General features: G+C 41.7%; 1 protein-coding gene across 9 annotated transcripts in view; it reads left to right on the top strand.

Moving 5' to 3' along the window:
- Nucleotides 1-24,438, top strand: part of cacna1aa (calcium channel, voltage-dependent, P/Q type, alpha 1A subunit, a) — an 83,856-nt gene extending 59,418 nt beyond the window's left edge. For 5 of the 9 annotated variants that reach the window (XM_061699908.1, XM_061699907.1, XM_061699913.1 and 2 more), the window contains 9 exons: nt 4,505-4,619; nt 5,505-5,612; nt 8,447-8,550; nt 9,445-9,560; nt 9,634-9,754; nt 10,759-10,872; nt 15,544-15,760; nt 16,239-16,510; nt 18,158-24,438. In XM_061699908.1, the coding sequence (XP_061555892.1) occupies nt 4,505-4,619; nt 5,505-5,612; nt 8,447-8,550; nt 9,445-9,560; nt 9,634-9,754; nt 10,759-10,872; nt 15,544-15,760; nt 16,239-16,510; nt 18,158-18,955 (1,965 nt within the window). In that variant the 3' untranslated portion in view covers nt 18,956-24,438. The remainder of the gene's footprint in view (nt 1-4,504; nt 4,620-5,504; nt 5,613-8,446; nt 8,551-9,444; nt 9,561-9,633; nt 9,755-10,758; nt 10,873-15,543; nt 15,761-16,238; nt 16,511-18,157) is intronic. The other 4 variants (XM_061699915.1, XM_061699914.1, XM_061699909.1 and 1 more) reach the window with 3 other exon arrangements.
- Nucleotides 24,439-24,916: the final 478 nt, after the last annotated feature.

Genomic DNA, 24,916 nt, shown 5'->3' with positions numbered 1-24,916 from the left:
GAGTCAATGATGATTGCCAGAATGAAGGGACAGGGTTATTACACTCAACATTTCCCCCGCTGTTTTTTGTTGAAAGCAATGTCGAGGTCCAAGATAACATAACACTCGTATTGATGCCGCCATGCATCCAAGGCCAAGTTTAAAATTAAATTAAAATACAATCTTTTTTTTCTTTTGCTTCTTTGGATTTTTAAAGACGATCCCCAATTTCCCCAAATACACCAAATGAAACGAAAACACATTTGTACACCATTTACATACCACATGTATACCATTCATGAATGAATGTGACATAGTTGATCATGTCCATTTGATTAAGATGCATCCCCCAATGTTTAGGCAGGAATGATAATGCTGGTGTTTAAAAAAAAAAAAAAAAAAAAAAAATTACTTTCAGACACGTTTTATACTTTTTGTCCAAATAGCATTGTTGTATGAATGAGTGGCCATAACAACACAATTCTTTTCTATCAATTTTCATTTTAAAACATATTAATGGCCTTAAATTGTCGGGGGCCATTGTGGCAGTGTATCGTTAAATTACATCAGCTGAATTTCATAAATCTGGCGCGGGCTCGAGTCCCAGTCAGTCCCTGGGACCTCGCTTTGACCCCAAGTAAACTGGGATATGCTTCAGTTAAACCCACAGACAAAACCCCCATCCGGGAAGGGATATATGGAAAATACTAAACCACGGCAGGCATGTGCTGAATATGTTCTCAAATCTCGAATATCCTTCAGATTAAAATTGGTTAAGTGTTAGAAAAAGTTTGTTCAAGTGAAACAATGTGGTTTCTCACAACGGTTGCAATTCCGAAATCCTGCTAAACTCTAACTATAATACATCACATACATGTCTTTGTATACTATGGAGATGATTGAATGTCTTTTTTTGACATTCTCAATAATCTGTAAGTGACTTGAATAACTCAGAGAGAAGCCTAATCAAGGCCACAGAGTCTTCAAATCCGCCCAATAACCTTGTTTTTTCTTTTTTTCTTTTGGTTTTCCTCTCACACTCTCCTTCACACCATTTCTAACTTTATCTACATTTCTAAACACCCATCCCTCTGTCTCTTTGTTTTCATCCATCTCTTCTGTCTCTTGGATAACGGGTTGGTGGCACTGGCTGATGGTGCAGTGGCAGGATCAGTTGCAGGCAAATGTATGACATGCTGAGGCACATGTGTCCTCCACTAGGCCTCGGGAAGAGGTGTCCTGCACGGGTGGCCTACAAGGTTAGAGAGGACCCCGCCCTCACTCTCCAATGGGGGATGAAAGGGTGTGGGCAAGGGTGGGGATTTAGAGAGTGCTAGTAAGACGTCAACACGGGATAATTTTTAATGGTGTTGTTTGTTTGGTTACATTTATATATTTTTTTCTGTTTCGTGGAAAGTGGGGGTGGGCTGGTCATTGTTGTGGTTGTTGTGTGGCAGTGTGGAAATTTTGGGTGGAGGTAGGGCGACAAATAGGGTGAGGTGGGATGAGATAAGGATGCTTATCCACAAGAAGGAACAAAAGGAGGGACCTTCTCAGCTCGTTTGCACCATGTACCTTAGACACCAAGCTCACTTACTGTACAACAACCTGCAATTTTTTCATATATTGTACAATAGGGCACATACACTATGTGAACAAAAGTATTGCGATAACCCACCGCCCCAAGGAGAAGACTCCTTAAATTGTATTCTTCAACTTACAAAGACAATTCTATGCTTCCAACATTGTGGGAACAGTTTGGGGAAGACACTTTTCTATTCCAGCCTTGTTGGTTGAGTTTGGTGTGGACAAGCTTGTTGACCCTGACCTTGACACCCTTGGGATGAACTTGAACAAAGCTTGTAAGCGAACATCAGTGACATCAGTGCATTTTTGATGAGTATATTTCCGTCCATTACAGATCCTTTAGTGTATCGACTTGGAGCCCTAATACTTTTGTTCATATAGCGTATTAAAAAACTATAATTACATCAAGCCCAGACACACATCCCACTTACACAAAGAAGCATGCATGTGCAGCAGTGCTTGGAAGGTCCGCCAGACTTGTGTCCTCTGACTTGTTCCTTCCTGTGGATGGGGCAAACGCACTCATACATATCCACACAAATGCAAAGAATGAGGTCACATGCACCCACACAGAGACAGTATGTGTTCTTTGCTATGGTAGAGAGAGCAGAAGGGCTTGTGTCAGTGATGTGTTTTCCTCCGAGAGCCTTTGGTTGCCATACAGAAGCAGTTCTTTTTCTGTCACCCTTCATGTAGCAGCGCCGAGCCCCCAAGCTGCCTTTTTTTTCTATCTGCAAGTCCAATCTTCTCTTTGTCCTTTGGTTCTGTCGTCAATGCAGTTCTATTCTGTTTCCAGCCCCCTCCCCTCCTCCTCCTGCTCCTCCACATCTCTGCATAACCCCCCACACCCCAGCAATCAACCCTCACCTGCCCTCTGCATGGCCCATCAGCACCACCGCCATTTCCATGAACGCGCCTCTCCAAATAACACAAACACATTTGCTGTCAGAATAGAAAGACACAATAACGCAAAGGTAACCTGATTATTACCACATTCTAACACTGATTAGCTTTATCATTGTCCAGTAGAAAGAGGAGATTACTTCATTACCAGCATACATTGCTTTATTTAACACTGTCATCCATCACGACCTGGGCTCAACAGCGTCATCAAACATTTAAATTCCGTTTCCATTGGCTGCTAGGCTTTTAAATGTGGAATATAAATCACTCTCAGTGACATTTACATTTGCAGCAATAGCATTGTAATTGGCCAAAATAAGACAATATTGCAAATAGTGCATTAAAACTCAACTGCAATGATGTCAAAAGCCATTATAATATGACATTTAAAAAGTATGTAAAATCTAAATAATCAACATCTTGGAACATTGGATTTGATGTAATTTATTGTAAGCAATCTATCCACGGCACTTTTTGAACCAGGTTTGCACGCAGTCATGTTTGTTGTGAGTCCCCTTTGTTCTCCTTTTGGTTCTGCCTGGCAAATTATCTACTTAAAGCCTCCTCCCTGAACTAAACCTTAGACCCTAAACTTTCCCTGCTCAATAAAGCTAATATGCCTTGCATGCACTGCAAGTTATAACTAGACATTTATTTTCATTTCGTCACCGAAGCATGAGCGAAATGGAATCTCTTAAACCTCCCAGCTGGTCCAGTTCCACCCAGAACAATGACACATACAGTATAGCTGAGCTTATTTTCTCAGTCTTGACAGGAGACAGCAGGGTCTTCAGGCAGGACCGCTTTCTGACCGACACGGTCAACTGGTGGTGTTTCTTCTGCTTTTTGCCTTTACTTTTTTTTTTTTAACTAACTTTTTCTAGATACATGCACTAACTCTCAACCTTTTTTTCATCTCCATCATTTCTTTTAGCTTCAGCACCCCTCTTTTGTGTGTTGTATCATTTTCCCCTCATGACCTTTAACAATCATGACACAACTTTGCTTTTTGGCAGTATTCTTGTCATGTTTTTTTCCTCCCCTTTTCCGCAGAATGCTGCTCTCTCTCACCTATTAACCCTCAAAGTCTGTGCTCATTTAACCACACATAGGACACCAAAGTTTTAGCAATAGAGCGACTTGTTCTATTATCTCAGCTTAGCGACAGCCTCAACGCATCTTCGAGTTCTCTTCAATAGTTGCTACTATTAAAACAATGCACAAACTCATTTTAATGTTGTCCCACATGGGATGCTTTCTGTGTACGGCTGTGCAGCTGCTTGTCCTGTGAGGCATATCGTGTGTGCATTGCATGCTTGCATGGGGGTGGGAAAGTTTGCTTAGCGGGAAGTTGACATTTAAAAAAAAAAATCAAATACTCATGATAGACCGATGAAGGGGAAGATGTTGCATGGTTTGCCGCATGTCTGGGTGGTTGCCGTCTTCCTGTTACCAAACACACACAAAGTGACTCGTGTGAGTTGGTGTTTGTCTTTCTATCTGTCTCTTACCGTTATAAGCCAACAAGGCCTCTAAATGAACGAACCAATAAGCAAAAACCAAAGTGCACTTCCCTCCCCAAAAGATGTCTCACGCTTGGTTTTGGTTTATTGGTTCCGAACAGGTCTCTGTTGTGAACCTCCAATCTGCACCTTAGGAGCTGTGAGTAACAGAAGTCACCTGTCCTCCAAATGATACGTTTACAATTCAAGATTACTGGTTGACCCAACCTGAGAGAGCCTAAAAAACAAAACTATTGTGAATCAACAGACAAAACTAATATGGTCTTCACAAGTTAGAGTATGTTATATCACATTACAAAATTGTGGATCCTTGCATCATTTTTGTGTCAGATCTCAAATCAATTCTTATTTGAACTTTCCCTTATTTGAGTCAAAGTCACTACAGATGCTCTCCACAGCTCCTTTACCCCACCTTTTCGCCTCTCCCCAGTCCCCTCCCCCTTGTCACTTGGAGGTTCCACAAGCATTTTCAAACCCTTTTTGTTCCTTAACCTGACTGACCCTCCCCACAGAGACTGCTCCGCATGGATCTGCCCGTGGCTGACGACAACACGGTCCACTTTAACTCCACCCTCATGGCTTTGATACGCACTGCGCTGGACATCAAGATCGCCAAGATTTCTGAAGGTGCACAATCACTTGTACTTTCTTTGGACCAACTGTCAGCAGTCATTTTACTGTTAAAACAATAGCTTCAAAATCATACTGATTCTACTACAGCATATTTAATCCTCGTAATTATAATCAAACAGGATATATTTCATTGTAAACCGGACAAATTCTATTAGTATTTAGCACTAATGGCTTCTTTAGGTTTCTTTGTCGTTCCCACTTTCTATTGTCGGACGTTAAACTGTAGATTTAACAGACATTTATTACTGCATGTGAGGGCTCTATTTTCATGACTGGCATTAATCTGTCGCAGCACATGGCGTAGCTGCGCGGAGATGGGTTAGACCCGGTGTTGGTAATTTTGTGGACCAGCACACCCCAGCACATCTGCTGCGGTGACGTCACAGTCGACTTCAATCCTGTCCAATCAAAGCGGAAACTCACATTGCCTTTAAATGCGGCGAGCGAGATGCACACTGACTGTCTTTGACATGGCCCAAAATGAAACTGATTTTCTAAAGTCGGTTAGGTTGAAGGGCGCAGAGTAGGTTTATTTAGAACTGCAAGCACACCTCCATGGGAGGATGATGTAGAGTTGGCTTGGGAGGAGATCATAGATCTGCCCCGTAAAGTGAGTACTTGGAGACACCCCCCCCCCCCCCCCCCCCCCCACTTCTGATGCGTTTCTAGTTTGTTTCTGAAGTTGATATTTTAGATTTTGTAGAAAAAGTAAAATTTTACATAGTTAACATGACAGCTGCCTATTAACAGCATATTTTTTTCTGTATCTGTGTTTTCTCTTTTCCCAAAACATGGACATGAATGTGTGTGAATGTGTGCCCTTGTCCGTATATGTCTGTATATCTGTATTTATTGTGCGTGCATGTTTCTATGTGTCAGGTGGCATTGACAAGCACCAGATGGATGCAGAACTGAGGAAAGAGATGATGGCCATCTGGCCCAATCTCTCCCAGAAGCATCTAGACTTGCTGGTTACGCCACACAAGTGTAAGTTACAGTGAAAAAGGGCGCGCGACGTGGCCTGGCCGCAGCCACCCCGCGCTCACCCACTTCTCCAACGTTGTTTCTCTTCCACACCACCTAAGGATCGCTTCTTTCTGCCAGTCTCTTTTCACTGCTACACCCTCTGATACAGCTGGCACACAATAGTGACATAAAGTGCAAACACCTAACTAGATACCAACACACCGCAACCTAAAATCAGAGGGTGACTTTCTATAGAGCAACTCTCTATAGATGTCTTTTCACTACAGGGCCAGTCAGAGTTGAAAATACATCGAGAATTGAACTGTATGGTTCTCTTAAAATAATAAAAATGTGAAGCTAAAAATAGTAATCTTGTGGTTCATTTAATGCATGCTTTTTATCAATTTACAGTGGTGCCTTGAGTGTTTACAGTGGTGCCTTGAGTTTTTCATGATACACTATAAGCCGTTGTCTGGCTGATTCTTTGCTTTGACTTGCCTGATTCCATACATAAAATACAAGCACTGTATGATGGCTGAACTCAGCTCAACTCACTTCAGTACAAGTCAAAGTTTGGCAGATAATTAACAATTCTTCAAAGAAGGCTTGCTCTGCCAAATTGTTATTGTACCTGTACGATGGCTATAACGATATCTGATCTTAAAAGAGGCTTCAAGCTGTTTAATCCCCAGTGGGTGTTTACTGTCAAACTAAATATGAGACAAAGACTTAAAAACTGTGTAGTTAATACAACAGAATACTTTATTTGCACGACCATAAGGCGCACCGTATTAAAAGGCGTAGTCTCAGTCTATTTCTGTATTTAACACATAAATAAGGCGAACCATATTATTGGGCGCAGGCATGGTAAAACATACGCTAGCTTAAAACATACGGTAGCATGCATGCATGCTAAAACAATGTTTTTAAAAAGGCAGCGGGAGCAAAACTGAGTTCGGTTGTACTTTATTGAAGGATTTAACAATGTACTCACGTTATTTTTTGATCCATCCTCATCCACAAATCTATCAAAGGCCTCATCTTCTGTATCCGAAATGAACAGCTGGGCAAGTTCTCCATCAAACACGCCAGGTTCCCTCTCGTCATTGTCTGCTCCTCAGAAGTGATGCCGGCTTTTACGAAAGCTCGAACAACAGTGCAAGGAGTCACGTTAGCCCAAGCATTCACAATCCATTCACAAATTGTGGCGTAACCTGCTCGGCGCTGCCTCCTAGTCTTAGTAAAGCTGTGTTCACCATCTGTCATCCATCGCTCCCACGGCGCTCGCAACTTCACTTTGAACGCCCTGTTTACACCGATGTCCAACGGTTGGAGTTCCTTCGTCAAGCCTCACGGAATGATGGCAAGCTCTGAGTTATTGCACTCTGTCGAATGGTGACTGTAGAGACGCTTCTCCCGGCTGTTCTTTGCTCATTAATCGATTGCTCGAGTTGGTCTTCCAACCTTGTCTCGTTTCCGCGGAAACTCAGCTTCGTCTTCTTGACTTGGAGAAACTCCTTTTCCTGCTTCCTCCACTTGCGAACCATGGATTTTTTTATCTTGAATTCTCTCACGGCTGCTCGATTCCCATGTTCCTTCGCGTAACTGATAACTTGCAGTTTAAACTGTGCTTCGTAAGCGTGTCTCTTCGTAGGTGCCATTTTCGGGGGTCCTTAGCCAAACCGATGTTGTTTTGTATGATGCACATTCCGGCACTATATACCTACTGGGGGCTTGCCTTCAGCGTCCTCTTTCATGCGTACCCTTCCCCCTTTAACGTCCGCATGCTGTCCGGAGTCAGGTCCGCCTTTCCTCTATATAAGCAGCCTGTCGGCAGGAAATGCTCCCAGTCAGTCAAGCGGAGCTCTCATCAAAGTCACACAACAACATTTACAGATTTTGGAACTCGGTGCACACATAAGGTCATCATAAAGCGCCCCGTCCATTTTGGAGAAAATTTAAAACTTTTAAGTGCGCCTCATGGTCGTGAAAATACGGTAACTTTGCCTTAAAGTCACTAGCTGGATGCTAACACGTAATGTGAAATGCCGGGCTATCACATAGCTTCTATGTGGCAGTGTTATAAAGCTTTAAAAATGCATTTTCAAACAGCAACGGTGCATCAACACATGTAGAAAGATAATATAACAATATTCAGTTTCAGGCATAAACTCTTTATCCTCTGCGATAAATCACTAATATTACAGCAGCTTCCTGGGTCTCTTATTTGTGTCTGTAAAACTGTATTATACTGCTCACTGGTGGCACACACCAGAAGGAACCCCGGTGAATTTGTCATGATGTACAAGCTGGTGAATTCTTTCTGCATTATATTTAATTATTATTATGTTTTTATAAAGTAAGATTTTATACATTTCTATTTTACTTATTTTAAAAAAACATTTAAAATTTTACTGGTGTTTTTGGTGGATGCTGGAATGGATTAATGGCATTTCTATTCATTTTAATGGAGAGTTGAAATGAGATATGAGTGTCACGGAACCAATTAAACTCGTATTTCGAGGTACCACTGTAATCCCAAAACATAACAAACATCACACATGCAGCAGAGTCCAAAGATGGCTCGGTCTGAACTTCATTAAGTGTTTCTTTTACTATTTTGTAAAACACATCACAAGGCTGTATGTAATGTTGGGGAAAAAAAGAAGAAGAAAAAAAAGATCTGCCTGTGAAAAGACTTTTTTCGCTCAATGTCCATGTATGTGTATGTGATGTGTGTGAAAATACTTTGTGTGTTTGTTGGTGTGCACGCCTCACCCTTCTCTACCATTCCTGGCGCTCAGGGTCCATACCAAAAGGGTCTAATCTTGCAGGGTAACTTGTCATTCTCTCAGCAGCGACAGACCTGACAGTTGGCAAAATCTACGCTGCCATGATGATCATGGAGTACTACCGCCAGAGCAAGATCAAGCGCTCGCAGGCACTCCGGGATGAGCAGGTAATGCATGTCTGTAGGAGGGCCCGACTTAGCCAGCATCCGACCTGTCAGAAGATGATCACGAAGCTGTGCTCATGTTTGTACGCACGCAGGTTGGGTCTACAGTATGTGCTGATTTGGAATTAAAGTAAAATTGAATAAAACTGAAAATGTGAAATTGATCCTCATTGCGATATTATTTGTTCATTTTTAGAAGCGCTTCCATGTTACAGAAATAACAGTGCTGCCATCTGCTGCTTAAAATGTGTTCACTGTCCTCTACTTTTGTTATTTTTGGCTCAGAGGCACAATCTCTGAATTCACACACAATTTCTTCGGACATTGTTGGTCATAAAGGTCAACTGTATCACTGAGGATTACAACTTTCCTGTAACTTCATGAGCAAGAAACAACTTTCTGACTTTAGACCACTTTTCAAGCCATATGTTTAAATAACATCCTCCAAATGTGCTCCTTTAACTAGTTCATTTTTTTTAATGTTGGATACAGAACTGCAATACATACAACAACATACTGTACCTCCACCCTCCCTATGAAGTGTTCCATCAGATTTATTTGTCTTTTATATAAGTGTCCTTGGCTCTGCTTCCCAGGGCACTTTTTTCCTTTACCTCCATGGCCACCTTCAATTCCTCCAATTCAACCATTCCTTATTATTTTGACTTGTTCCTGCCGCTCTGCCTTGGTAAATAATGCATCACCTGAACTTGACAAAATGTAGGCTGCCTATTACTTGTGTCATGCCAGTAAAGGGTCTAGACATTTTGTCCATAAAGGCATGGTTGGATTCCAGCAGCCCCCACCCCTCAGGTCCTGCTTTGCTCCTTTCCATGCCCCATTTCCCTGTCGGTCTGTCTGATAGCTGGCGATGGCCATGTCGTATATCTTACACAGAATCGAACGCCATTACTGTTTCAGCGCGTGGAACCGCCTTCCCCCACCCAGGACGGGGGTCCGGGCCTCAACAATGCCCTCCCTCCACCTGAGACAACAGAGACAATGAGCAGCCTGTGAGTCTGGCTTCTGACAGTGTGTGAAGAAAGACGTGTGTTTTGCGTTTTACAGTGTGTATTTGTGTGACAGCCCTGTGGAAGCCGGGGTCCCGGAGAGCCACTCATGGGTCACAGCGCGTGCTCAGGAGATGTCTCAAAAGGTCGGAAGCTGGAGCCCTGAAGATGGCCTGGGAAGCATGACCACCTCCCAGGTAGAAAGCGCACACACACTCACAAAGTCACGCACATACAGTACATAAATACGTGCTAAATGTCGGTTCATGTTATAACTCTCTCGTGTCCAATCGCCATTTGTTTTGCCACCACTTCCACAAGAAATCCCAAAGAACAGTTTTATTCTTGAGCAGGAATGGGTGCATTTGTCCCAAACTCTGCTGCTGTTAAACTTCATCGTTCTCTCCATCAGTCATGAGCACCAGAGAAACAATGATTCCATGTCTCCACTTTAGAACACCTTTTATACAAAGCATAGATTGATGTGTGTATTTTGCTTTCTTCGCTTTGAGTAATGGTCCACCAGTCGTGTCCTCTTCTATTTCCGGAAAGTAATTATTTTGTTTGTTTAAGGAGTGTAATTCACTTTTACAGGTTTTGGCTCGTTCTGCTTGTGAGGTCATGTTGTCATCAATGTAGGCTTATCCATTCATTTGTTTTGGTGCAACTTCCTGTCTGCAGTTTTTGATACAGCAACATGGATCTTTTTCTGGTCGGTAGGTATTCTTCCAAGGATGTTCCCATTTATTTTGGTGAGAATACATGCATTAATGGAAACAAATATAAAATTTAATTATTTATAATTAACAAAAGTTAAGAGTGCTTAAAACATTTATTTTACCACCACCCAATGTTAGGTGGCCGTAGCTGCCCTAAATTACCATATTTCTTTAAGCTTCTGTCATGGTTAATAAAACAATATGTAAAAGTTGTTTAACTGAAAGGATTTTTATAAAGGTAGAATACAGGATTGGGCTTTCTAGATTGCGCAAGGAACAAAGTATACTTAAAACTAGAAGAATGACAAACAAAGAGAAAAGGGAAAGATCGTCATAATACTCATCTGATCGTCTCATTGATTACATTTCTGTGTAAGACCCTTGGTTATCTGCCTCTCTGGATAACAACCACCACCACCTGTACCTCCCCGATGTCTTGGGAGCCAGTCACAACATCTCCTGCTCTCCTGCTCTGTTTGCAGACGGTAGAGATGAGAGAGATGGGGCAGGATGGTTACTCGGATACTGAGCACTTTCCACCAATGGACGGCCACGGCAGGGCCGCTTCCATGCCCCGCCTACCAGGCGACAACCAAGTGAGCAGCATTGTCACCTCTCCAACCTTCTCCCTCTGTTTCCCTCCTCATTTTATCTCCTTCTCATCATTTGATTTTGTCTGATCATACAGCTCTTTGCTCAATGATTCATTGCTGTGGTTCATGGCAGATACTGCCCCCCACCCCCCTCCCATAATACATTTGGCACGAGACTTAAACGATGAAACAAGACTCAAAGTGAATATTTTCACTGGGATTTTTATTTCTGACTTTAAAGAACCATAGCAAGGCAAAGTTCGACCTTTATCTCTCTTTTTCTCCTTTTGGCGTCCTCATATCTTCACTTGCACGTGATTGTCCTTCTTTTCGTCCAACACCCTCATCCATTTTGTGCTGTTTCACACTGGTGAGTGCTCTGGTTGTCAATGCACAAAACATGTCAGAGAGGCACGATGTGCACATACGCATAAAGTCAGACCCTGATTTCGATTTACTTACTTGGTGGTGTTGTTGTTGTTTTTGTTGTTGCTACGGCTTTGCTAAACTTTGTTTTATTTTTCTCTCTTCCTGCTGAATGTTAATTGTACCTTTGATGATTTTGGGGGAATTTTCCCTCGTCCCAACTAGCAAACTCTGCGTGTTGTGTGTGTGTGTGTGCGTGTGTGTGTGTGTGTGTGTGTGTGCGTGCGTGCGTGCGTGTGTGCGTGTGTGCATATCTCGTATTTTATCATTGCTTATGTGATCATGGTGTTGTCGATTGGCCTTTTTCTCTGTATCTGTCTGTAAAGCACTGTTTTGATGTCTTTTACCTGCCAACATGTGTGGTAAGTGTTTCTCCTCCACCTTCACTGCTGCATCAGTGTATACTTAAACCTTTTTGTGTGTCTTTTTGAGCTGCACCTTCCACATTCCACCCCCCCTCTATCTTTTTTTCTCCTCCATTGTGAATCAATTCATCTTAATTATCGGTCTCTCGTCCCCTGTGTTACTTTGTTGTTCTGGTTCTGCTTCATTTGTGGCTGTGTGTGTGTATGTTTTGTGTGTTTTCTCTGTGCTCACACAGAAGCGGAGGAAGGGGAAGCAGCGTGGCAGTCACCTCAGTGTATGTACCCTGTCTTCCCTGTCTTGTTTTTCCCACTCTTCTCATCTCCTCTCTGTCAGTCTGACTCGGTTTTCAGATGCGTTACCACCAAGAAGTGCAATTTGGTTCAGTCCAGAATGGTAGGAAGGTGTTTGCCTTTGCGTTGTGAAGGGTACCCGCTATTGCATTACCAACTGCAGTGGTACGGTATCAAATGTTTTTAACTAGACACACCGTAGTCTTTTAATTCAGAGATTCTCAACTGGCGGGACGGGGCCTAAAAGTGGGTTGTGGACCTATTTTCAGTGGGTTGGGGACAGCTAATTAAAATTGTATGTATTTGTATTCAGATTTTTTGGGAACAGTACAAAGGATTCCCAAGTTCCCACATGCAACATAGTAGGAAAGCAACAAAAAAAAATGTTACTTCTTTGCAATTTAGTCACAAGTTTATGCTGTAAACAAATACAATTCAGCTCAGCCTGTGGCTGGCGGATGTCATGCGAGCAATATGGTTTTGGCGGTACAGCAAACTTATTTGAACTGGAATTTTAAAATATAATTATACTGTACATGTGTTTTTGGAGGCTATTTTTAAACAAAAACATCTGTATTGTTCTGAACTTCTATAAAAGTGGGCTGCGACTTTGCAACAATAGGAAAATGCGGTTCCCAGTTGAGAATCACTGGTTTAATTGGTTGATAGAGACTTAAACAAGAACAGACTGCGGCATTCTGAAACAAACATTTTGTTTTTATTCTAACGTAATAATAATAAACAAACACATGACAAGAACATAGAATACAACATGTTATTTTCTCCATTGTTCTCCTTTGGTACTTTCCACGGTCGCACTGTTATGCTATGATCTCACACGATTTCGCACCTATCACCATCTCACCTATGCTGTAACACAAGATCAGGGTTCACGGTTTAAAACCGTACCCTAGCGAGCTGAACTGAACTGCACTGCTTAATGAGACATTGGGCATTGAGTCACATAATTAACATCCATGCCCTAATAGCTACCTTTTTTTTTTTAAGCGTTCATCTTTAAACTTTCATGGATTATTATCTCGATTATCCAGCTATTATCTGGCACAATAAGACACGCTATTTCTTTGGTAACTGAATTCCAAGGTTCAGGTCAGGGCTCTGCAAACCAGAGGCCATTTTTGACTCTTCTTCATCTTTTCAATGGATATTCCCATACATCAATGCAAGAACTGTACAGATTTTTTTTTTTAAACATTATCCAGGAGTAATGGGTATAAAAGACCTGATCGGTTTTTGTTAGTGCTCCTCCAGATAGTGTTTACGTAGATGGAATGAAAGCCTATATAAGTAACGTGTGTGGTTTTGCTACCGCGCTACATGATGCTAATTTTAGTTTTGTCTCAATTCATTTCTTTGGAATAAAAATGGTTTTCTCTCTACATTATTGCAAGAATCATACTGATTTTGAGGGATAAATCCAAATGCTGACGATCAATATGTGTTTTTGTTAGCACTCACTGCGATGGTTAGCACAGGGTTATTGCTCGTAAGAACGTTCCTCATTTTTAATGGCAGAAACTTGGACAAACATCCATTCTGTTTTTTGTGTGACTACTACACGAGATAGCCTACAGTTTTCATTAGATATTCCAAAATTCTCAGGTATTCAATGTATGACAGCAACGATGGTGAAAGGATAACTTTCCATTCCTTGCAGCTCTGGCTGAGTATATTGACAAAATATTTTGTCTCATCTGTTCTTATATTACAAAACAAAATCAATCCCATATTATTACATTGTGATCATATTGTGTTTTAACTGAAGCATTCTGATACAATCATAATTTTCCTAGTAATACATTTTTACAATGATGTACTAACATTACAAAAGAACACATACTGTCGTTCGAACACCGTTCTTTGACGCCAGAATGACGGCGTTCTCAATAACGTTCATCAGGCAAAAGTGAACTAAGTTGAGTTCACGTTCGCTCAAAATATTAACTAGTTCAGGAACTTTCGTTCCTTGAACTCGTTCAGGGACAACACTGAAGACTAGTATACACTACAATCGTTTTCTACATAGCTATGACTCTTTTGTGTCTGTCTCCTTTTATGAAGCCAAGAGTTTGTCCAAATTTCCCTAATTGAATCTTCCTCAGCATGAGCTTATCTGGTGTCACCTTCACAAGTGATCCTAGCCTCTCGAGCTACTTGGCTGGGTTTCGATTTGTAGCACGTTGCCTCTTGTCATTAACAACAGTGCCACTTGCTAACTGATGGCATCTATCCGTCTGTTTCTGCTGCTGTTTGTTCTCTCTTTGTGTATGCCTCCATGCCAGTGTGCTCGTCATGAATGTTTTGTTCATTTTATGTCTCCATTCATACCTGCAGACTTGCATGCAAACTTGTATTGACTGTAAGCGGGTGTGCGTTCATGGGAGCATGTTGTGTGTGCGATGAGGAGAGACGTAAAGAGGAATGACCTGAGTGGATATGTTGGGATTGTCGGTGCCACTACTCCTTGGAGAGCAGAGTATATGGTGGTTTACATATATACACTAAATGGACAACAGTTACTTCATCAACTAATTCATCAATTTGGACAATTCTATGCTACCAACGTTGTGACAACAATTTGAGGAAGCCCCCCCTTTCTGTTCCACTATGACACCAGTAAGTCCAGAGAGACGTGGTTGGGTGACTTTGGTGTTGAAGAACACTACATCAAACACCTTTTAGGCCGAATTATAACAATTTGTCAGCGCATTCACCTCATAAATGTTCATCTATTCTAGACAAATGGAGAAAATTCCCACATACACACTCCAACAAATGATAGAAAGTATTCCCAGAAGATTGGAAGCTTCTACAGTAACATTGGGCAGAATGATCACTACACATTCGAACAACACCATAAAATGGTGACTATTAAAGGCACACTACATATTGGATTGGGAGTGATTCCCAACACAGCCCAGCCTATATTTTATTTAGATTCCACTTCCTGTAAGTGTCCTCACCAGGTCTCCTAATATTTTTGTCCATTTAGTGTACTTTACATACCAACTTTGTAGGCAACGTAGGCACCATTGGCTCTGTCCTGCTGTTTTGAGCCACGTGTCAAGTACGTAGGCAAGCCACTACGTGCCTGCATGGCTGGGGCAAAGCACGATATACAGAGCAGGAACACCGGAGCTTCCTGCCGCCTGGAATGTGCCATGTTCGGCGGGGTTATGGGAAATGAGGATAGAGGAATGGTGCAAGACAAACTGACCCTTCTACGCCTTTGTTTTTCTTTACAACTTAAAGAAGCATGAAAAGCATGGCTGTTTGCCATCATCTCTGATGTTCTCTCTATTCTTGATATTTGTCGCATTCCTACCGTCACTGCTTTTCACAGTATTATGAAGTAGCTTTCCTGGAATATTTAAAATGATGCAAGGGGAAAGTTGGAGTCGGTTGTGTATTAAGTTTAAAAACAGATTACAATCAAATACATGCATACATATACACGTGCACTGTGTCAACCATTAAAATTTATTTTATTTTTTTTAAAAACACTACAAGAGTCAACACTTCAACAAAATATGAATCTCCCAGCATGTGTCCCTCCTTGTTTCTCCCGTAGACCATCAGTGACAACAGCCCCATGAAGCGCTCGGCCTCATCGTTAGGTCACAGCAGGTCAGGGCGCGGCAGCCGAGACAAAGGAGGCCCAGATGCTTACAACATGGAGCGTGTAATATCTGAGGAAGGTCGGGCTTCCCGGCACGGGCACAGGAGAAAAGAGCGCAGTCATCGTGCCTCCGAGAGGTCACTGTGTCGCTACACGGAGGCTGACACAGGTTGGAGGCCTCACGGACACGCGCAAACACCAACGTGTTCACAAATGTCATGTTTTGATAAGGGTATCCTGCTATCTAGACAATTAATCAGTCAATTAGTATCACTGAAACGTTCCCATTTCCCACCAAAATATCAGAGATTTTCAATTGAACTTCGTATTCATTGTATTAAGTAGATCTTATGCTGTTAGAAATGCATATTGGTCAAGCGCCCAGACTTTTTTTTTTTTTTAAATAAATGACAGGTCGGACATTTTTGGCTAATGTTAGCATTTTATGAACACATGGTGGACCTTCACATACTGTAGAGATGTGATTCAGTTTAGCAAGCTGTTCAGGTTATTCTGTCGTCATGCAATCATTTGTTCAAATAAATGCATCCTCTTAAATACAACATAAAACACTCTTATTGGGGAAAAACAAATCTTTAACCTACTGTATAAATGAATTTGATGCTATACTAATTATCTCCCACCAGGTCTTGGCACAGACACCCAGTCAGTTGACCTGATGTCCAAGGACAGGGATCGGGACAGAGATCGTGGCAGGTCCAAAGACCGCAAGCACCATCACCATCATCACCACCATCACAGTTCCGTGGATAAAGAACGCTACGCTGCGGAGCGAGGTGGAGAGTACGGCCGCAAGCCTTCTCGTGACAGAGAGCCCGACAGGGAGAGGGAGCGAGAAAGGGACCCGCGCTGGTCACGATCCCCCAGCGAGGGTCGTGACTGCATGACACACAGACAGGTGGGCCTCTGGCTAATTTGATGATCACACTTTGGAATTCCTCATACAAAGCACGGTAATGGTGATGCTTTGTAATCTGCTCACAATCTCAGTTGGTGCGTGCAGACACAGAAATATGCAAATCCAAGTAAATATTTGATAATGAAATGTGTCATTTACTTATATTGGCATATCTATTCATTGGCTAATAGGAACCAATACAAGCGCCGCAAAAACAAAAATCTGCGTTTGCAATAACAATAATGCTCAATTTAGATATCATTTCAGCATTTGAAACTGAGACGTACAGCAGCAAATGTTGTTCTCTGCACGATACGGAAAAGGAAAACTCTCGCTAGGAAACAGACAACTTGAGCAGAATTATTTTCACATTGTTTCACGTATGCCAAGAAAGGAGCCAGATGGAAGGCAATCACAGCGTCGATCGCACTGAACATTGTCCAATATATTATACGTTGCAAAAGCAGTCAATTATCCATACTGATCCACTACAATGGTGGTAGCAGCGGTTGTGCTACTACATGCAATCCGTCCTACAGCTTATCCAAATGAATTATACACTTATACACACACCGGGGTATATGAAAATTGGATATATCAGATATAAAATCGGAAATCAGATTTTTTTTTGTGGGGTGGGGAATGGCAGCTCTACTGCAAAGTACAACAATAATAATAAAAAATATTGTTAAAAAAAGTACATCTCTGACAGCATCAATCAAAAATGAGCATTATTGTCTTTGTAAAGGCAAAATGTTCGTTGCAGTCCTTGTATTGGATCATGAGATTGTGCAGGCGCACTGAATGTTGTGGCTAATGGTGAGTGGATGTTACACAAATATGAATTAGTCACCTATGATTGTATGTGAACAACTCACCAAATATGCATACATATGGTACTGTATATTTGTTTACCTGAATGCTGGATCCAATTTCCTCTCCCTTCACTCCCCTTTCCTCCATTCCAACATCATTTACGTTTTAAAAAAAAATCATTTAAAAAAAAAAAAAAAAAAAACATTACTGATGTATGCACTTCAACCCTATGCATCATATGTATGTTTACAACCAGTCAGGAAGCAAAGAAAGAGAGAAACCTTTTTCTTTTATGTGCCATATAGAATTTATATATAGATATTGGAAATGGAAATTTGTGGCACTTACTGGTTGGCAGAAGGAAGGACATTATCATATCATTTAATGAGCCTTGCTATGACTTGTTCAAATTTTATTTTTTACATGTTTGTGGATGATGTAACTGGAAGTGTAGAATGGGTAACACGTGATCTATAGAGTTCATGTTATGCAAAGTTGCACAAGATATAATACGTATATGCAATACTTGCATGTATAGATGTCATATTTATTCTGTGCTACAATGGATGTTCCAGAAATCAACCCTTTTTCCTCCTCTTCTTGTTTTCTCTCCTCTGCATGGCATGTCTTTTTCACCTCCATCCCTTGCACTGATACTTTACCTTTCTCTACACTTACATCAATTGTGCTTTTATTGTGCTTGTCTTCTCGTACTTTGTAATATATCCTTTCCTCGTTGTGGCTCTCGTCATCTTCCGTCTTTGACTCTATGTTCTGTCGTTGAATTTGTGGTTCGTACTTTTTATTTGCCTTATTTCACTTTTCGTGTAGGGCAGTAGTTCAGTCAGTGGAAGTCCTGTTCCATCAACCTCCGGGACTAGCACGCCGCGCCGAGGCCGACGACAGTTGCCTCAGACACCCGCGACGCCCCGCCCCCACGTTACGTACTCCCCTGTAGTCCGTAAGGCCGTGCCCTCGCAACCTGCGGGGCCGCAGGGGCGGGCACCAGCCCCGGCACCCCGACGATTATCTCCTGATGCCCCCCAAGGTCAGGTTCCTCTTGCTGGCGTTCCGCCGACCCACCATGGCGTGCCCCGCCAGGGTCATCACCCCCCACTTCGCTGGGCGGACACAGATGGAGGATCCATAGAAGGGGACGGCTGCTTTTACAACCAAAACTACATACCCCACCATGAACCACCCGCCCACGAGCCAGGCAGCAACCCCCACCCGCACCCGCACCCCTTGGCCAGCCACCCACTGCCACCTCCTCCCCAACCACAGCCACGCAACCTACACCCCCTCCCTCCACCCCAGCCGCACCCTGTAAACAACCCCCACCCTCACCCCTTGCCGCCATACCCACAGCCAAACCGTACCTCACCTCGGACCGTCCACCACGTGCCCCCTTCAAGCACTCCCCTGACCGGGCCCCTTCAGGGTCAAGTGCAACCTCCCGTCCAACGTCGCCTACCCAACGGTTACCGCGCTTCGTCACCTTCCACACATCTCCATGGACCCCAACACAGTGGGCCTCACAAGGTACCACCCCCAGGGGGACACCCTAGAGGACCCCGCAAGGGCCTGCACGAACACTATTGTGAGAAGGAGCAGGACGACTGGTGCTAGCCTCTGGGGATCGGAGAGGGACGTAAGGATGCAGACTTACGTGACATCAGCCCTTCTCTTTGCCAGTCCTTAAAATGTTGCGGGAACGTTGGACTTGACCAGGCGTCAGGATGAAGGAATGAAACACGGATGCTTAGGCACGAGCGGGGAGGGGGAGGAAATACAATACAGGAAGGGGTACCAAACGTGCATTGGTGTTGCATTCATCACTTAGCAAACGTCAAACTACAACTTTGAAGGATGCAAGTAGGAGGGGTGATCTTAAATTCTGCCTCTGGTCAAGAGCTACAGCCACTTACAAGATGTCAAGAGTTGCGACTCAAAAAAAAAAGAAAAAAAAACAAAAGAAAAAAAAAGACACTTTACAGTCAGAGATAAAAATAAGATTTAGGTTTTTTTTTTTTTTACTTCCTAAAGCTAACTTGAATTGTATTAGCTGGAAAGGAAGTCAATTCCAAAGCCACTTGTTGAATATTGATGAGTTTTATCATCTGTGTCTTTAAATAAGAACAAAACTGACGCCGAGCCCTCCGCCTGTATGAGGCGAGAGGGATACTGTAAGTGGGTGGGATAGTTGGGGGTGAGGGGGGATGTCGACTCGGGTTGGATGGAACCCGAGGATGTTTACCCTTATTCCTGGAGATCACCCTCCACCCGGGAACAGACTACTCACACCGTCCTCCGCCGTGTTGAAGAAAAACAGAGTGATGATGGGTTTAACCACCAAACCAGTTTTCTGCAGCATTTCTTCTTCTCTTACTGCAGCTTCTGCTTCTTCCGCTTCTTCTTCAAAACACTCAAGCGTGAATCTTCTGTTGTACAACCACACAGCTTTTTTAAGACGTGTGTAACCCTGTGTGATCTTGCATGAATGATTAAAAGGAAATACTAGGAACAATGAGAATCTACTGTATGTAAGGGGAGGGATATTTTTCTTCCTGTTGTAGGCTGTAGGTTTCTGCCCTTTTTTGGGGGGTGGGGGGGATTACCTTTCTGTTTCTCTCTTTCTTCCCCTTTTTGACATTCCTCTCTTTATAACCTCATATTCCGTCTAAAGGTCATAGAGAGGTCATGTGTCATTGTAAGTAAGAAGAAAAAAAAAAAAAAAAGAATTATTGCTTGCGTGTCTCAATGTTGTGTGCCAAATGCTTGCCACTCACGCAGATGGAAATGCACTTTTTGTCTTCTGAACTTTTTTAACAACGGTGATAATCTTAAAATGATAAACTGGCAAGCAGGGTAAAGTGGATGTGGCAGCATTCGTCTTTATTGGAAACATTTCTGAGCTCTTCCAGATACTCCGGTCAGAAACAGATGGACAGAAAGGTGGAGAGTGGAGAGAAACTTGTTTTCTTTGACCATAACAAGGGAACGCGTACATGCAATGTAATAATCATGTGGATCATAAGATGGATTGTCCCATTTTAGGAATCTGTCCAGTGAGCCACTTTTCAAACCCTGGGGTGCAACTCTGCCCCATTGCATCATGGGAGATTGATTTTCTTGTCGAGATAAGGTGCCCAAAAAGTAATTTTTAAGTTTAAGGCTACACTGGAACCTTCAAAGTTGACCGGAATTTATACTGTGACTTCAAATTAATTCAATTTAAAAAATAAAATACATATATACATATTTCAGTTGAGATCAATTAGATTACAGGGATGCAAGAAGTTGTCTTGCGTAGCCACATTTCACTTTGCACATGCATCATTTACCATATAATTTGATCAATAACCGTAAAGACACTTGTAAAAAAAAAATGTAAAAAAAAAATAATAATAATAATACTAAAAAAAAAGAAAAAAAATGCTGAAACAGCTACACTTAAAGTCCAATTTTCAAGAAGTTGTTGATTATTTTAAACTTTAGGCATTCATAGTAAAGGCAATCCTTATTGAAAGAGCAAATATTGGTGTCCCTCTGAAATACACTTCTTGCAAAACGGTGAAGACAAAAGTGCATAACGGTAAAGACACGCAGCTTCATAAAAATCGTATGACTTGCACAATTTACATTACACGTGTTGCCCTCCAAATTCTGCGGATCAAAATGTATAAATGATCCTATAACTTCTCATTAAACCCATTACACTCTTGTCTTTATACAATTGTAATCATGGTAAAATCCTGCAGCAGTTCCAATTCATTCACACATATTCAGTCGTATCTCAGAAATCAAACCATTTATTTTGCTGTCTACTATTCTAATGCAAGATAGCTGCCTCATCTTGGCACTTAAGCTCACAGATCCCTCTGCTGTATTGCAACAACATAATGAGGCTCTCTCCAGTGCCATTAACGGGAAAGACAGCTTGAGTGACAAAGACAAATCATTTGTAAAAGAACCAAAAAAAGGAACTCTGAAGACACAAAGATGCATTTGTGTTAGTTTTCATGGGCAATAGGAGAAATATCCTATAGATCCAAAAATGTAATTAGCATCTTTAGAAATGTTGCAAATCATGAAACTTCATTTGGTACACATAACAGTATAGACATTTTGTCATTCAAAGTTTGAAAATTATTACTTCAGATTTTTTTTTCTTAAAAACAATTATAACCTTTTGAATGATAACAACTGCCTTTAATTCAAACACTTATATCAGTAAATTTGATTTTCAACCTGAACTTTAATGGGGTATGTCTTTACCACTATTGATCAAATTATATAAACATGAACCATATACAGTCCATCTTTTTTTATTTATTTATAGTATGATGCTTATGAGCATTAGCATTTTAATATTATTGCCAACACTTGTTTTTTTTTCACTGCACAGTACCAACTCAGCACAGTTACATTTGCTACAGGATCGGTTGGTTGATTTTCCACTTCGAAATAGTACTGCGAGAAACAGCATCAGTCCGAAAAAGACACGCTAACAACAACGATGCCAGAGGTCTCATGTACTTACCTCTCAGCATGTGGCTGTTGGCCAAATTTTATTAGAGAAGGGATGGAGAACCGCATTCGGTACTGAGCAGCCTGGATGGGGACCAGCCAACTGCGTAGCTACTTTGAATACAAGACCAAGCCGACAAGGCAAAACCCTGTTCTTTTTTTACAATTAGCACCTACGACGGGAACATGTGTGCTGCTTTCCAACGTCATGCATCTAGATTCTGTGATCCTAATTTTCCTCTTTGCCATCACTGACAACCTTCAGTGGAAAAATACACTTGCAGAACATATCCAGAATATTTTGGTTGCAGCCTTAAGGGTGTTCGACGTTGGAGGTTCCAGTGTATTTTGACAATTTGGATGGAGAACGGTGTCAAACCAAGGCTTCATGGGGCCTTAAGCAGCATTTGATTTTGGCCCCCCATTCCACCAGGTTTATAGAGGGTGTGCCAAAAGTCACTATTCACTTCTTCTCTTCCATATAATTTCAGGCCATCGACGTTTGATGACTTAGGCCTTGCAGTTTTTTTGTAAGCATGTCCTTGCCCGTGGCTCGCCATTTGACACTGGAGCAGCGTTGCAAAACTCCCACCTGGCAAGAAGTTTTTCTCTCCACGACTGCAGTTCAGCACCAGTTTGAGAAGCTCAAAGCACACACAGTACAATTTACACATTGCAAAATTCCTGAAACAGGATCTGTTCTTGAGAAACAACGCAGCAGAAAGTTTGCTATTACCACTACCGATGCAAACACCAAACTCTTAGAGCAGGCGTTCTCCCAAAACCGGGGAAAGGGGCTGCAATTCGACATCAACAAACCCGTCAGCAGATGATTCGGCGAGTGATAAAAACATTACCCGCGTAGACTTCAGGTCGTTCGAAAGTTTCACACAGAAGATGATGATGCTTGACAACCTGAAGTCAGTATGTTAGGCTTCATCACGCTCTCAAGCAAACAGGTGCTGAACTGCGGAAGCACTTTTGCTCCAATGTCAATTGACGAGCCATGGGCAAGGAATGATATGCTTAGAAAAAGCGCAAAGCCTAAGCTGTTAAATGCTGACGGCTTCCCATCTGTCCCAGTGATACCTGTAACAAAATAGAAAAACGTGTATGTGTATAGTGACTTTTTGGACACCCTGTCTATTTAATGTGTTAAAAAATATATATGTACTGTATCCTCACGCTTTTTGGGCCCCAAGCAGCTGCTTAGTTTGCTTATGACCCCAGCCTGTCCTGTATTTTCAAAATTCCCATCCTGCACTGAGGCAGTTCCACCCATGACCTTCATGATCGCATCCCTCTGCCCACACTTGTAACGCTTATAGACCAAGAAAACATTTGAGCTCAATCTGCCACAACACCACTACAGGCTGCCTTGTCTGTTTGAACCCACACAGGCAAGTGAATTACACAAGGTCAGTAGCTAAAAACTTGTATGCGGTCCAAGAAAACACTAACGCTTTGTATCACTCATGTGTATATATCTAATTTCTTTCTGTGTTTCTACGTGTGCCTCGGACTAACACATTTCACAAACACCACTGTCAGCATTCTTGGGGTTATGTGAAGCTGTTATTTTCTGTTTTAGCTGGAGACCGATCACAGATTGACCACAGAATGCACCCGAAAAAATGAGCAAAGACGTGAAAAAAAAAAAAAAAAAAAGAAACCTATCAGTGTCTTTCCAACCTCAGCGGAATGTCACGGAAAAGTATTTTTTCACAACACTGGAATGAGATAGCACATAAGTTATGTAGCAAATACTTGTGGTGTGTGTGTGGCTGTGTGTGCGCATGTGTGTTAGAGGGAGTGATATTTTTCCACATTTTTCATTGGTTGCAACTTTTCGGTCTCAAGAAAAGCCCCTCAGATGTTGTGGGTGTGTGTGTTTGTGCTACTGTCTTTCTGTCTTTGTGCGGCAAAACATTTGACATCCCACCTTTATCGTGAGGACGTTTTTCTTTGGGTGGATATTTTTACTGATCCATACCTAAAAAAAAAAATTTCAAATATAAAATACAAAATTGTATGCGCGATGTCAAAACAGATGGAACATCCAAAGCTCAGATCACTCAACATCCTTTTTTTGTTTTTTTTTTGTTTATGCTGCAGTGAAATCTACACTAATTAACCACACTAAGTCTTCAAAAAGCAATGTAAAGCTGCAAATGAGAAGAAAACAATCTTTTTTTTTTTTTAAATAGAAATGTTTTAAAAAAAAAAAAAAAGGTTTAAAAAATATCTATAGTTCAAGAACTGCATGTGCTATGTGCATGCCACACTGTGGGTTAACAGTCATCTTCAGGACATAAAAGAAAAACAGACTAATGAATTCATAGATGTTTAAAAAAAAAGATATATAAATAGATGTTTTTAAAAAGCAACCTTTTTTTCTTCTATTTTTGAGAACAAAAAATATTACAAAAAAGGACCAAAAAAAAAAAAAATAGGGGATCGAAACACAAAAGAGACTTTGGTGGGTCTATTTGTTTTTTTCCCCCTGTGACATGAGCTTGAGGCACCACACAAAGTTGAATGTTGAAGACACCACAGAATATATGGGGGGGGGGGGGGGGGGGGTGTAAACAAAGAAAGGAAGTGCAGATCCAATGATGATGATGATGATGTGTTTTGTCGATATTGTTCGTGCAGGGCGAGGGGTACCAAATTGGATCATACTAACTGCCTGTGGAATCTCTTTTCTCTCCTTTTCTCGCTTTCCAAACGCTGTCTCTTTCACACTCTTAATCTCTCTTTCACTCTCAACCTGTCTCAGCACAATTTCTACCAGTGCATTTTGTAATTCCAAACAGAACTCTTCCTAAAGAATAATAAATGAATAAAAAAAAAACTGAGAGAATGCACACAGGGTTGTCTGGCAGTCATTTCTGTGTCACAATGTCATTTGTGATTTTTATCGATGGTCTCACAATTTCACTCTGAATACATTCACAATAGACTCAACAATCATCATGAAAATCCTTAAATTTTCCCAGCTGACTCTGGGCAAGAGGCAGGGTACACCCTGAACTGGTCGCAGGGCACAGTTTTCAATTA

This window comes from Phycodurus eques, chromosome 16 (assembly GCF_024500275.1).
Source record: "Phycodurus eques isolate BA_2022a chromosome 16, UOR_Pequ_1.1, whole genome shotgun sequence".
NCBI classification, from domain to species: Eukaryota; Metazoa; Chordata; class Actinopteri; order Syngnathiformes; family Syngnathidae; genus Phycodurus; species Phycodurus eques.
Note: the sequence above shows the minus strand (reverse complement) of the source record. Positions and strands in the feature narration are given on the sequence as shown.